Raw genomic sequence first — 14,455 nt, 5'->3', positions numbered from 1 at the left:
GTGGATAAAGCACCGGCCCTGGATTTAGGAAGACCTGAGTTCAAATCCGGCCTCAGACACTTGACACTTAATAGCTGTGTGACCCTGGGCAAGAAGAAGAAGGAGAAGGAGAGGAAGGAGAGGAAGGAGAAGGAGAAGAAGGAGAGGAAGGAGAGGAAGGAGAAGGAGAAGGAGGAGAGGAAGGAGAAGGAGGAGAGGAAGGAGAAGGAGAAGATTATGTCACATTTACAAAAAAGTGCTATTTAATGCTTTCTCCTCTAGGAGAGACCAGGACAGAATACTATGTACATGTCAATCACGATCTCTAGGTCAGATATTTTTGCTTCATCGTTTTTAATTTGTCACAAGAAAGGATTTAATCTGAAAGGATAGGTGGAAAAAACTAAGAAAAGAAAGGCAAAACAAACCTTGCTAAATATAAGGGTTTGGTGGGATCATCAGGACTGACAGAAACACAGTCTCCTACTTCTAGAGTTTCAGAATCAATGCACACTTTCTGGTAGTAATCCTTCTTCCCATCACTCTGTAAAACAAAAACATTGATTATAAGACCCAATTTTATATATAATGACAGCTCAGTTTCTGACCCTATAATAGGGGCAGCCAGATGACACAGTAGATAAAACACTGACCCTGGATTCAGGAGGACCTGAGTTCAAATCTGACCTCAAACACTTGACACTTACTAGGTATATGACCCTGGGAAAGTCACTTGACCCTCATTGCCCCACCCCACCCCCCAAAATCAGAAGGGAAACAAATAACTAGGGTGGGGGGGTGGAGGAGAAAGGATTCTTTGCAGCAAGTTTCTCTGATAAAGATTTCATATTAAAGCTATAGAAGGAAATGATTTAAAATTTAAAAAAGTAAGAGCTATTTTCCAATTGATAAATGAATGGTTAAAAGAGATGGCTTTTAATAGAATCTTTTATTTTTGGGGGGTGAGGCAATTGGGGTTAAGTGACTTGCCCAGGGTCACATAGCTAGTAAGTGTCAAGTGTCTGAGGCCAAATTTGAATTCAGGTCATCCTGAATCCAGGGCTGGTGCTCTATCTACTGCGCCACCTAGGCTACCCCCGAGGCAGCTTTTAGAGAAAAGAATCCAAGCTATCAGCAACCATACAGAAATTCCAAAAGTGCAAAATAAAGCAATTCCAAATTTCCATACTCATATCCATCGGACTGGCAGAGATGAAAAAAAGAAGAAAATGACAAATATTGGAGAGACTGCTGAAAAACTAGCATCCTAACGCACTGTTGGTAGAGCTGTGACTTAAACTAGACATCCTGAAAAACAATATGGAACTATGTCCCCAAAAGTCACCAAAGTGGTACATATCCTTTGAATTAGTGATACTACTATCAGGCCTAGACCCTTAAGAGATTTAAAAAAAAAAAAAGATGCATATGTACAAAAACATTTATGGCAGCTCTTTTTGTAGTTGCAAAAACTAACAACTAATCTAAAGGGCTGCCTACCTATTAGGAAATGGCTAAACAAATTAAGGCATATGATTGGAATGGAATATTATTGTACAATTAAGAAATGACAAAATGGACAATTTCAAAGAAAAATGGGAAAAACTTTATGAATGACGTAGGATGAAATGAGCAAAAACTAGAACAATTCATACGTCAAAAATATAAAGAAAAAACAACTTTGAAAGACTTTAGAATTCTGATTAATGTAATGACAAACCACAATTCCAGAAGACCCTTAAAGATAAGTATGCTACACACCTCCTGACAAGACAGCTGAGACAAACCAAAAGGTTAAAGTTACTGAGAGGTTAAGACAAAATGAGAAATATAGTTTTGGACGTGGTCAGTGAAGGAATTTGTTTTGCTTGACTGTGTGTATTTGTTATGAGGGTTTTGTTTGTCTTTATTTTTGTTGTAGTTCAATGAGGGCAGAGGAAGCAGAATAGTGAAAATTGAAAAAAATCGTAAAAATTAATATTGATTTTAAAAGTGCAGACATGCCCATGTGACTCCCTTACTCAATCAATACCAGTGGCTTTCTTTCTTTCTTTCTTTTTTAAAAATTTTTGCGGGGCAATGAGGGTTAAGTGACTTGCCCAAGGTCACACTGCCAGTAAGTGCCAAGTGTATGAGGCCGCATTTGAACTCAGGTCCTCCTGAATCCAGGGTAGTTGCTTTATCCACTTCACCACCTAGCTGCCCCTACCAGTGGCTTCTATTACCTCCAGGATAAAATAAAAACCTTATGTATTTAACATTTAAAGACGTTTACAACCTGGTCCCAACTTCTCTTTCTAGGATACACTGTACACATTCAAGCCAAACTGGCCTTCTATTTGTTCTTCACACACAACTCTCCATTCCATCTGTATGCCTTTACACTGTCTGAACCACATGCCTTAGAATGTACTTCCTCCTATCTCTATCTTACTGTCTCTCTCCTCCTTTAGGTCACAGACTTAGCTATATGAAGCCTTTGCTAATTCTCCTCAAATGTTTGTGGCCTCCCTCTCAAACTACCTTTCATTTAATTACTTTGTATATATATTTGTATTTATTCACTTTATATTTATTTTGTATATGTATATGAGCATGTCAGTGTAAGCTTCTTGAAAGATGGGAGTATATTTGCATCTCCAGGATAAAAGCACAGCGTTAGCATATAAGAAGCACTTAATACTGAATGATTCTAAAAAAGTACTAACAATAATCTCCATACCTATTTGTATATAGCAACTTGAGGTCTGCAAAGTCTTTTTCCCACAACAATTCTGTGAGATAGTGCAAAGGATTATCTATGTTTTTGTAAGTGGATGTAATAGCAGATCTGGCAAGGTAAGTAACAAAACCTGCTATTTTAATGGCAGAGTTGTTAGTAGCCTATGAAGAAACTTATTACTCAGAAATCTTCCAGCTGTTCCTATTCCCAAAAAACCTGAAAAGAAGTTATGCAGCCTTGAGGTTAAAGGAAGAAGTTAAATTTCCCACGGCTTTTTACCCACCTGCAACCTCCACATGCTAGAATGGAAACATTCTTTAGCATGAGACAAAAGAAACTTCTAAATATTACCTTGATTGGAGCTCCAACCCAGGAGATCCTAGTCTTGTTCTGTTTCTTTTTCCTCCCTGGAGCATTTTTTTTGGGTGAGGGCATTTCAGGAATGTTATCATCAAGTTCTTCATCTTCATCAGCCTCTCTCACAGCCAGATTTGGGCACCTAGAAAGTCACTGTTCCTCATTATAGGTTTTAGGAGAAACTTTTGGGACTAGGAATAATTCATGGTTAGAATATAGAATATAGAAAAACAAAGCTTCTTTCAAGAAGCTTTGCAAGTACAAATTATAAAACAGCAACTCTTTGACATCAGTCAAGTCTGGCTCTAAATGTCTCATTAGAAATCTAGGATCTCAAAGACCCTGCTTGCAGACTGAGCACAAGCAGGCCCTACCAAACTGGTGAGCCTTCAAGAAAAGGTCCAGATATGACCACACCGTGGTTTTCTGGAGACCAGCCTACTTAGACTGAGAGGTTCACCACAAGGTACGGCTACAGGATGAAGTGTTTCAGACCCAGGAGCTCCTGAAGACTGTCTTCTAAGGTATAGGAGTACCTTAGAAGAAGAGATCAAGAATTGGTCATGAAAGTAGAATAGGGAGAAGCCTTTTATACAGCGTACCCTATAAATCTGTTTTCTCAAGAAAAGAAAGCACCCTGTCAATATGGCTACCAAGGAAAGCTGTATTTTTACCTCCTCTGTAGACAAGCCTGCTTGCTGCGCCCACTGCCACCAAATTTAACCATATCTTGACAGGCTTTACATTTTCCACACTCAGGCTGTTGGCAAACCTGTAATAACCAAGAGTATCTATATTCAATGGCCATGACTAGAGCTAGCAAATCTATATTAGAAATTAAATTCATAAATATAAAAACTTGAAGGCCAGAAAAGGTCTTATTAAAAGGCAGATAATACAATGTTCTCCTAGGGACTGAATGACAGCACTGAACATTTCTCTTTAAGACCTATATACAGCTCCCATAATGTTACCCCATAAGTTGGAACTTGGGAGATAAAACTTAGTGGCCCAAAAAACCAACCAAACAACAACAACAACAAAAAAGAAGGCCAGCTAGGTGGATAAAGCACCAGCCCTGGATTCAGGAGGACCCGAGTTCAAATCCAACCTCAGACACGTGACACTCTCTAGCTGTGTGACCCTGGGCAAGTCACTTAACCCTCATTGCTCCACAAAACAAATCAAAACTTAATGGCCCCGGGACCACTCTTAGCTGACACATGAATGAGAAGAGTGCTGGGAAGAAATAGGATCTGCCTGTGCTCCCAGAGTTGAGGGCAGAGGCAGGAGGGCAGTCAGAGACAAACCTAAATTAGCTCGATAGAAAGTGCAGTAGAATTTCAAGCAGCTAAAAGGCTCACAAAGCACCATCATTATTAAAGATTTTTAAAACTTAACAACATTAAGAAATAAAAATTGTCCTTAAAACTATGTTTTTTCTGTGTCATCAAATACCTTGAATACCCAAAGACCTAATATAATATAATAAGATTATCTTTTTGGCTGTTGATATTTGATGCCCAAAGAAAAATATTTCTTTTCAAAGGAATAACATTCAGAATGAGTATTCTGTTCATCAAGGACCATATTTATAAGAAGTCTATGCGATGTGCCAAAGAAAGCTAAGTCACAAAGATTCTCCTTGCACTAACTCAAATTTGTAACTCTAGCCTACATGTGTTACCTCACAGACACCACAACGCCGACGCTTCATAGAATTCTCCTTATCATCTTCTCTTTCATTCTTTTCAATTTGCTCTGAGAAGAAAGTATCAAAAATCAGATAGACAAGCTTGGTGGTAGTAGCTTTGGTTGGTCCTTTATCCTTGTCTATTTTGGTAGGGTGTCTGATGGCTTGCCGCCTGGCAGCTCGTCTGAAAGTCAGAAACCATATTAGTAAGTAAGAAGAATGCTCTGGTGTAGAGGTAAAATAAAGAGTCGGTATGCTAATGATGTTCACAGAACACACAAAAATGGAACAATGGAAAAAATTTCTCTTTCTAGATAGACACATAGATTCAATGCTTGCATTGCAAAAACATTTAAGCCAGTTTCATTTCAGAAAAGTACTAATCTGGGGGGCAGCTAGGTGGCACAGTGGATAAAGCACTGGCCCTGGATTCAGGAGGACCTGAGTTCAAATCCAGCCTCAGACACTTGACACTTAGTAGCTGTGTGACCCTGGGCAAGTCACTTAACCCTCACTGCCCCACCAAAAAAAAGAAAAAGAAAAGTACCAATCTATCAGATCAAAAAGATCACCTTCTATTATACCCTGTCCAAGAAGTCATAGTAAGGAGGCACTAGAAGATTTTCCCCAAAATGCCAAGACCAAGGCAATGAACATACAAGGAACTGTATCTCCCCCTAGAGAGCTTGGTCTACCATTCACACTAATAAGTAATTTCAACATTTTACAGATTATCCTTTAAAATTAGAGAAGTTTTGTCTTGTGTGACTATTATAATGGATTGGTGGGGAAAGTTCTAATTCTTAACAGTCCTTACCTTTTCCCCAAGGTGACACCAGCTAATTTAATCAAGTCTCTCATGCAAGGCGTAATGATGACAGGCTGCTCATCACTGTCCCCAGCCTCATCATAGCTTTCTACTTGTTCCACCACAAACTGGGCATGTCGAAGAAGAGAATCTTCTGTGAATCTATTGAAGTTCAGTCCAGCAGGAGGAACAGTGGTCTTTTAAAAGGAAAGACAAATAAAAAACCAAAAGATAACAATCTTCCCCTGCCAACAAGCAAAGCTCCACTGAGTTTAAGGCTTTATAATGCAAACACTTCTCATAACTGGAAAAAGATCAGGCTGGGATCATGTCAAACTTCTCTCCATTTATTGATGCAGAATAATAGGAACAGGTTCTTAAAGAGCCCCAACTCTATTTGCTATTTCAATTAGCTTGGGACCTTGCACTGGGCATGTTAAGGACTGACCACACTTACTTCAATCTTATTGAGCAAATCTTCATAGCTGACGTCAGGGTTATTTTGTAAGAATTCAACAACTATTTTACTCATGTAGATCTTCTCCTGCATTAGCGCAAATATAGGTGCATATTCCTCACTAGGAGCCATCAGAATATAATCGGCAAATGCTAGAAGATAAAATTGATTACACATAGTGATGAAATGACAAACACTAAAGGCAAAAAATTCAGCTAAAATGCAATGAGCACCCTTGCTGTGAGCACCAATGAGGAATATACCAATTTTGAGATAGGACCTGTTTTCCAAAAGACCCTGAGATCCTTCTGGCTGGAAGATCTTGGATGAGGTGGTGCAGCAGACAGAGAAGCAGCCCTGGAGTGAGGAGGACCTGAGTTTAAATCCAGCCTCAGACACTTACTAGCTGTGTGACCCTGGGCAAGTCTCTTAACCCTGTTTGCCTCAGTTTCCTCACATGTAAAAGAGCTGTAGTAGGAAATGGCAAACCACTCCTGTATCTCTACCAAGAAAACCCCAAAAGGAGTCATGAAGAATCAATTATGACTGAAAAACTACTAAACAACAATAGCAGCAGCAGCAGGAGCAGTGTGGTGCTAAGAGGATTTTGAATCAGAAGACCTGCATTGACATCTCACTAAACCTCTCTCAGCCTCAACTGTTTCGGCTACAAAATGAGGTAGCTAAACTTGATGACAGGCTAGGATCTCTTCTAGCTCTAAATCTATCCATGATCCTCTGTGGGTACAAAATTTCAGATTCAGTCCCTGTATCAGTTTATTTTGCTTAACTGCTCTTTATTACAAGGGAGGATTCAACTGGGGCAGAAGGAATGCTACTTGAAGTCAACAGTTACATAAAAAACAAAAATGGAAAGAAAAAAGAATTTAACAAACTTTAAAATTAACACCAAAATGGAAGGAAAAAAAATTTTTAATAAGCAAACCAGGATTAATCACAGGCTTACTATGAAGTTTTTAAGGAAATACCAGAGAACCAGAGTATAGTTGGAACTAACGTCAAGTCAACAAATAAGCTAGTTTTCCATTTAAGGGTAGACCCAATTTGAATTAAATGAAAATATGATTTTCCCCCTCACCTTTGTCTCATAATTTTCAGATGGGTGAGAATTCAAGGGTGGGATGGAAAGGATTAAGCATTTATTAAGGACCTATTATTATGTGTCAGGCTTGTACTAAGCACTTTACAAATATTATTTCATTTGATCCTTACAACAAACCCTATGAGATAGGTGCTATTATTATTTATCATTCCCATTTTACAGTAGAGAAAACTGAGGCAGAGAGGGGTCAAATGACTTGTCCGGGGTAATATAGCTAGTAAATGTCCAAGGGTAGATTTACTCAGGTCTTCTTGACTCCAGACCTTCCAGCACTCTATCCATTGTGCTTCCTAGTTACATTTTATAAGCACAGACCAGCCTACTGAATTAGGTTACAGTACTTCCTAACTTCTGCAAACACTCAGTTTTGGTCATTTGAAGGCCCTTATCAAGGTGTTTCTAAGTCACCAGCAGAAGGACTTGGAAAATATTTTATAAATACCCAATGTTAAGAACTTTGATGCTTTAGTAAAATGTTGCCATGTGCTTCAAATTAATTCCCACTTTGAAGGTACCTGTGGTGAAGCCAATCAAAGCTTTCTCGCCACCATCAAAACCAGTGATCCACCATGCATTTATGGGGCCAAGTTTTTTGGCTCTGACACCACCTAAAGAAAAAACAAAGAATATAAATTTAAGCCATCTTTTTCTTTTAATGAGGGGCAAAGAATGTTTGAGGTTTGACTAATGAAAGCCAAAAGTAAAATCTCTTTATGTTCTGAATGGTTTTAACAACCACAACTAAAGTCTAATTGTGATTCCACATTGTTGTAAACTGGTGACCCTGGGTCTTTCAAGTATAGGCCAGGTAAACACAGATTCTACCAAGCTGGAATAATTTCTATAATAGATTTATTGGCAGACTTGTCATTAAAGGCTCCTTCTCACAAAGTCTGGTGGGTTCATCACCAAAAAAGCCAAAGCAATTCACAAAGACAATCTAATATATCTAGTGGTTACGATAATTGTCAATGCAAAGAGTATTTTATCAGTAAATTAATGGTTTCTTTTACTAACAGGTGATTAATTCACATTTAATATCAAATATGTCATTTCTAAGTAGTCAAACAGTCACCAAAGATTAGTCCCTCAGTTTGTTACTATAAATATGTTGGTAAACAAGCAAAACTTTCAAATTCTAACAATTCTCAACCAGAAATAAAATGTCTAAATGAAAAGTCTATTGCCCAAATGAGTGTACAATACTACAAAAAGAAAAGGGAACAATATTAGTCAATGATAATGAAAAGTTCTTTAATAAAAACAGAAAAAGATGGTAGGAGATAAAATGAATAAATTTTATTAAATAAAATATACACTGCAAAAAAGCAATATAATCAGAAGAAAAAGGAAAAAAAGACTAATTTTTATCAGATACTTCAAATAAAAATGTTTTCTTAAACATCCAAAAATTGAAATAATTTTTAAAAATATATTTCCATATGTGTAATGTGATTGTACATATATAACCTTTATCAGATTACTTGCCATCTTGGGGAGAGGATAGGGAAGGAGAAAAATTTGTAACTCAAATCTTATAAAAATGAATATTGAAAACCACCTTTACATGTAATTGGGAAAAAAATACTATTAAGATTGAAAAAACAAAAAATAAAAATCCATTTCCAAATAGATAAGAACTCAAAGACATGAACAGGTAGGTCACAAAAATAAGTTACCAAAAAGCACCTGAAGACTTACTCAGACTAATAAAGTACAAACTAGAAATGATTTACTGCCTTATAAGTTTAAAATTGGCAAAGATAATTTAAGATCAACAAAAATCAATGTTGGTGGGGCTGTAGAAAAATAGGCATGCTATGACATTGCTGATGGAGCTATGATATGAACTGCAGCAAGTTTTTAAAAGCAATAGGATAAGGGCAGCTAGGTGGCACAGTGGATAAAGCACTGGCCCTGGATTCAGGAGTACCTGAGTTTAAATCAGGCCTCAGACACATGACCTGTGGGTTAAGTGACCCTGTGCAAGTCACTTAACCCTCATTGCCCAGCAAAAAAAAAAAAAAGAAAAAAGGCCAATAGGATAACATGCAGTAAGCTAGCAAATTGTTCATAACCTTGAACCCACTGACCCCCCTTAGAATAGGGCTATTATACTCTTGACTGTTATCTAAAGAAGGAAAAAGTCTTGTTGAAATAAAAATTCATGGCAGGTTTACTTTGAATAGCAAAAGAACTGGAGAACTCTTATATGTACAACAATCAGGACATTACTGAAGAAATGGTTTATGGTAGAAGAATGTAATGGAATATTATTATACTATAAGAAAATGACAAATAAGCTAAAGACAAGAAATTATGAAGAAACATTGTGCTTTCCATTACTTTAGAAGCTGACTACAGAAATCAGCAGTTACTCTTTGTAACCAAATCCAAATATATGCAGATCAATCAGAAGACTCAGAAGCAACATATTTGTTATTAACAATCAACATGTCCTTCAAACATTTCTACATGATTGAAGTTCATGTCATTATGTATGATCTTTATTTAAACATTGGTTGATGGTTATTCAATTTATAATGAAAGCAAGGTCTGTCTGTCCAAATATGGCACCCTGAAATGTGAACTTACCATCCAGACATGGGTTGTCATCGTAGATTGGTTTTACTGTTCCACTGAAGTAGAGTTCTATATTCTTCTCAATTAGGCCTGTATCAAATGGGCATAGATGGCCCTTCTTATCATAAACACTAGTGAGGGAGGGAAAAAAGGACTTTTTTGTAACTATCCCACTACAAATTTAAACCAGATACTGCAGTACTATGAAAGCCGACTCTTTTAATTTAAAGGTATTATATTTGAGTCCTAGCCTCAGTAACCAATCTGATTAATAATCAAATCTCTATAGCTATCATAACATGCACATGTATCCCCCAACCAAGGATAAGAAAGCATAGCAAAAAATGTATACAAATAGTCCTCTTTAAGTAAGAGAGAACAGGAAAGGCCCATTCCTTTAGTTGATGCCTTTACTCTTGCTAGTCTCTCTTCCCCTGGAGAGGTATACTCTCCTGGTCATCGTGGCCTCCTTGAAGGCACTGATCATGTATGCTCATGTTTGAAGCCTTCCTTGAATTCCATCCCTCAAATGAGAGAATCACCTCTTCCTTTCAATTCCCATTGCATTTTGTATTTCTGATAATAACATTCATCTTACGAGAAAGGATAAAGTAACATGCCATGGCAGAAAGCCCAAGATTCTGTCCCAGCTCTACTATTTACTATCTGTGTGATAACCATAGGTAAGCTCCTAATACCCAAATTTCAGTTTCTTCACCTGTGATTGAGATACATACATATATTTCCTATCTCACAAGGTTGTTGTAAGAATCCAGTAAGAAGGTATAGAAAACACCATGTAACCATGAAAAGCTATCTATGGTAAATGCAAATAATCACTGATATATATATACACACATATATATAAAATCTCCCCTATTGGATTATAAAGTTCCTGAGATCAGGCTCTATTTTTCTTATTCCCTATAGTCCAACACTCAAACTTATCAAATGAAGAACTGCTAGCATTGCAAAAAAAAAAGGCAACCTCCAACCTGCAGAGATGAATTTGGCTCTCAGTTACATCCTTACTTAGACTTCCTAGATAAGGACCAAAGAGGACATTCCCATTAATAACTATAGTTATCAGACACATTATCCTAAAGACTCCACAGTATGGGAGTATCATTGCATGAAAATCTATTGGAGTGGGCATGAGGATAAGAAACTGGCTTTTCTCCCCCAATTTTTCTTCCCTTTTTAATCTCAAATTTTTAATAAGGCATAACTTAGAACTATAATATTATAGTTCTCACTTGCATTTACTAAATAGTTTCAATGAACAGAGAACATAAAAGTACAAGCAAATAAAATGGTTTTCTATATTTCTCCAAGCAAAGAACTAAATTTTGAGGCCCTAGATGGATTTTTCCCCAGTGGTTATGTAGAGAAAAAAAGTATCTCACCCTAGAGTCAAATGTTTTCCCTTAATTGAATCTGCCACAGTGATTAACACAAGAATCAAAGCCCCAACTTCATCTCTGCAACACCCATGTTACCTGAAAGATGTTACTCTATGCTGTGGGAGATCATCATAACTTTCAAAGCCATCTTCATTGGCATCAAAAATGGATAATCGTTCATCTGTTAACATCTCTGGCTCATCCAACTAAGAAATATTCAAGAATTATACAAAAAAAGCAGAATACTGTGAGAATACAAAGAGTGCTCAAACTTACTGCATCATAGAATAAGTCCACTTCAATTTATTTTTGTTATTTTAGCTTACCATACATTTTCCTAACTACTTAAAATTCTCTCATTTGTTCTTTATTTTTTGAAATCTTAAATATAGTAGGAACATTAAAAAATCTAATCACAGTAACTGTTAAGGCATCCACATCCTAGTTCCCACCTACCTTTCAGCTACTTCTTTCTATTAATCTGTTAGCTGTACTATTCTATTCGATCATCCCTGAACTTAATCGTACTTCTGTACAAATATAGAAACTTTTCCCCATGGCTAAGATGTACCTCTTCACCAAGGCTCAGTTCAAGTGTTACCTCCTCAGTATAGATAGAGGTCTCTGATCCCAACTGCACTCCAGGTTACTAGTGCTCCTCAATTTTCCTTACATTTTTCTTATTTACAGGCTATACATTTTCCTTCCCAGCCCACATCACCAAATAGAACATAAGCTCATTTGGGGCAGGGACTGTTTTTGCCAGGGCAAAGACATTTTTTTCTTTTATATGTCTAATGCCCAGCATGGTACCTTACACACCAGTACTTAATTAATACTTGTAGGACTGACTGAAATTGGGGAAGGGGGGGGGGGGGAGAGAGCACATGAGGGACTTACTGCACCATCAGGATCTCCTTGGAAAAATTTTAGATCAGGGTCATCCAGGTACTGCCTGCAATCCATACACTTAGGAGGAGTTGACTACAGGGGATAACACATTAAGTAGCATTTAGAAACAATTAACAGTTCCCAATTTTTAGTAATTACATTAGAACCTGACACATTTACTGTTTTAAGACAACACAGATAAATCCTGATTTAGGCAAGAAAATTGTATTTTAAGTGTACCAATAAAAAAAAGGCATTTCAAACAATTCAGTAGTAAATTATTTTAGAAGGAAAATAAATCACACCTCAATTTAGGTTAAGTTCAGATTTTCTTATAGAGGACAATACCTAAAGGACAAAACAAGAAGAATACTCCTTTTTGAAACTAAATTTATCCCAAAATACTATCCCCTAACACTAACCACTTAACTAGTTTCAAAAAGTAAGAGTGAGTTGTAATTAGACATTAATCCTAACTCTTGGAAAAGGTGTTTGAAGTTTGGTCCTTTGGGTCCAATGGTCCAATGGTCCAATATTATTTACTGGGAGAGAAACCAGGTAATTTTACCAAGTACCTCCTTGTGTTAAGTCCTATTATTATTCTGAGGTCTTCCCTACTACAGAATTTGAACAGTGATAAGATTTTCAACTAAAACGATCCTTATGGGGGCAGCTAGGTGGCGCAGTGGATAGAGCACCGGCCCTGGATTCAGGAGGACCTGAGTTCAAATCCGGCCTCAGACACTTTACATACCTACTAGCTGTGTGACCCTGGGCAAGTCACTTAACCCCAATTGCCTCACCAAAAAAATAAAAAAAAGATCCTTATAGATTATCTGATCCAACCCCCTCAGTTAACATAATAGGAAAAAGGACTCCCAAAAAGGTCAAAAGACTTGTCCAAAGTTGCCCAGTAGTAAGTAGCATAGCTATTTTAGTTCTCATATTCTGGGATGTATGCACAGGAATAATGCATTTTAAAAATTCACGAGGGGCGGCTAGGTGGCACAGTGGATAAAGCACCGGCCCTGGATTCAGGAGTTCCTGAGTTCAAGTCCGGCCTCAGACACTTGACACTTACTGGCTGTGTGACCCTGGGCAAGTCACTTAACCCCCATTGCCCAGCAAAAAAAAAAAAAAAATTTCACGAGTATATCCTAATTCAGACAACTTACCTTTACAGGTAATACAGATTTGCCTTGAACTACTTCTTTTATTTCAGATCTGTGGAAAAAGCAAAGCAAGATAAGCGATGAAATTCAACACTAAAACTTGACTTCTGATAAATAGCTTCTCAGTGAGAATTTAATTCCTAATCCTATCTCTCCTACTGATCTATGTGTAATCCTAGGCAAGTCTCTATTTCTGTTCTTCATAGAAAATGCTCTAGTTGCAGTTTTTATAAATTCAGAAACTAAAATAGTATATAATACCATTAGTAGAAACCCAGCTAGCTAATCTCTCAGACTTTAGAAGTCTAATCTGATGCTAGTGGTCTAAAGATTTATGGTGGAACTGTGAATTGGTCTAACCATTCTGGAAAGCAGTTTGGAACTATACCCCAAAAGTTACTAAACTGCATCCCCTTTGAGTCAGTAATACCACTAGTAGGTCTATACCCCAAAGATATAAAGAAAAGGAAAACAGATCTCCATATATAAAAATACATATAGCTGCTCTTTTCATGATGACAAAAGAATTGGAAACTGAGGGAATACTCATCAATCAGGGAATAGATGAACAAGTTGTGGTATATGAATGTGATGCACTACTGTGTTGTAAGAAATAATGAATGGGATAGTTTCAGAAAAACATGGAAATACCTTCACAAATTGACGCAAAGTAAAGTGAGCAGAATCTGGGAAAGTACTTATACAATAACAATATTATAAAGATAAACAACTTTGAACAATTTAGGAATTCTGACCAATCACAATTCCAAAGAACTCATAATGGAACAAGCTATCCATCTTGAGAGAGAGCTAATTGATGGAAGAATATTTTCTTTCTTTTTTTTAGACATGGCTAATATGGAAATTTTCATTGCTTAACTCTAAATAGTTTTAACAGTTTTGTTTTTATTTTTCTTGCCTTCTTGATGGTTCGGGGGGGAGGGGCAGAGGGGAAGGAAAAAATTAAAAACTGAAAATTAAATTTCAAAGAAAAAGTTTATTAATCTATGCTACTCAAGAACCAATCCAAAGAGCCTTCCAACTAAGCCCAGCTATACACTGTATCTGAGGATCAACCTAGTTAAGGAGAAGACTGGTAACCTGATGATGACTTCTTTGGGCACAGCAATTTATGAAAAAGGGAAAGACTGTCGTCTGTACTAATAGAGGTACCTATACTTATGAAATTGAAGACGTTTCCCAAAGTATCACAGTGCAACTCCCCTGTTTTACTAACAAAGAAAACGAGGTCAAAGATGACAAGAGA

General features: G+C 37.1%; 1 protein-coding gene across 1 annotated transcript in view; it reads right to left on the bottom strand.

The window, feature by feature from the left end:
• LOC122735397 (DNA (cytosine-5)-methyltransferase 1-like) overlaps positions 1–14,455 on the bottom strand; it is a 48,149-nt gene that overhangs the window by 16,493 nt on the left and 17,201 nt on the right. Inside the window, 11 exon segments of the mRNA XM_043976916.1 lie at positions 408–523; positions 3,053–3,200; positions 3,733–3,830; positions 4,746–4,935; positions 5,569–5,756; positions 6,017–6,168; positions 7,655–7,747; positions 9,735–9,853; positions 11,222–11,331; positions 12,026–12,109; positions 13,192–13,240. Of these exon segments, the coding sequence (XP_043832851.1) occupies positions 408–523; positions 3,053–3,200; positions 3,733–3,830; positions 4,746–4,935; positions 5,569–5,756; positions 6,017–6,168; positions 7,655–7,747; positions 9,735–9,853; positions 11,222–11,331; positions 12,026–12,109; positions 13,192–13,240 (1,347 nt within the window).

This window comes from Dromiciops gliroides, chromosome 1, assembly GCF_019393635.1.
Source record: "Dromiciops gliroides isolate mDroGli1 chromosome 1, mDroGli1.pri, whole genome shotgun sequence".
In the NCBI taxonomy this organism is placed as follows: Eukaryota; Metazoa; Chordata; class Mammalia; order Microbiotheria; family Microbiotheriidae; genus Dromiciops; species Dromiciops gliroides.
Note: the sequence above shows the minus strand (reverse complement) of the source record. Positions and strands in the feature narration are given on the sequence as shown.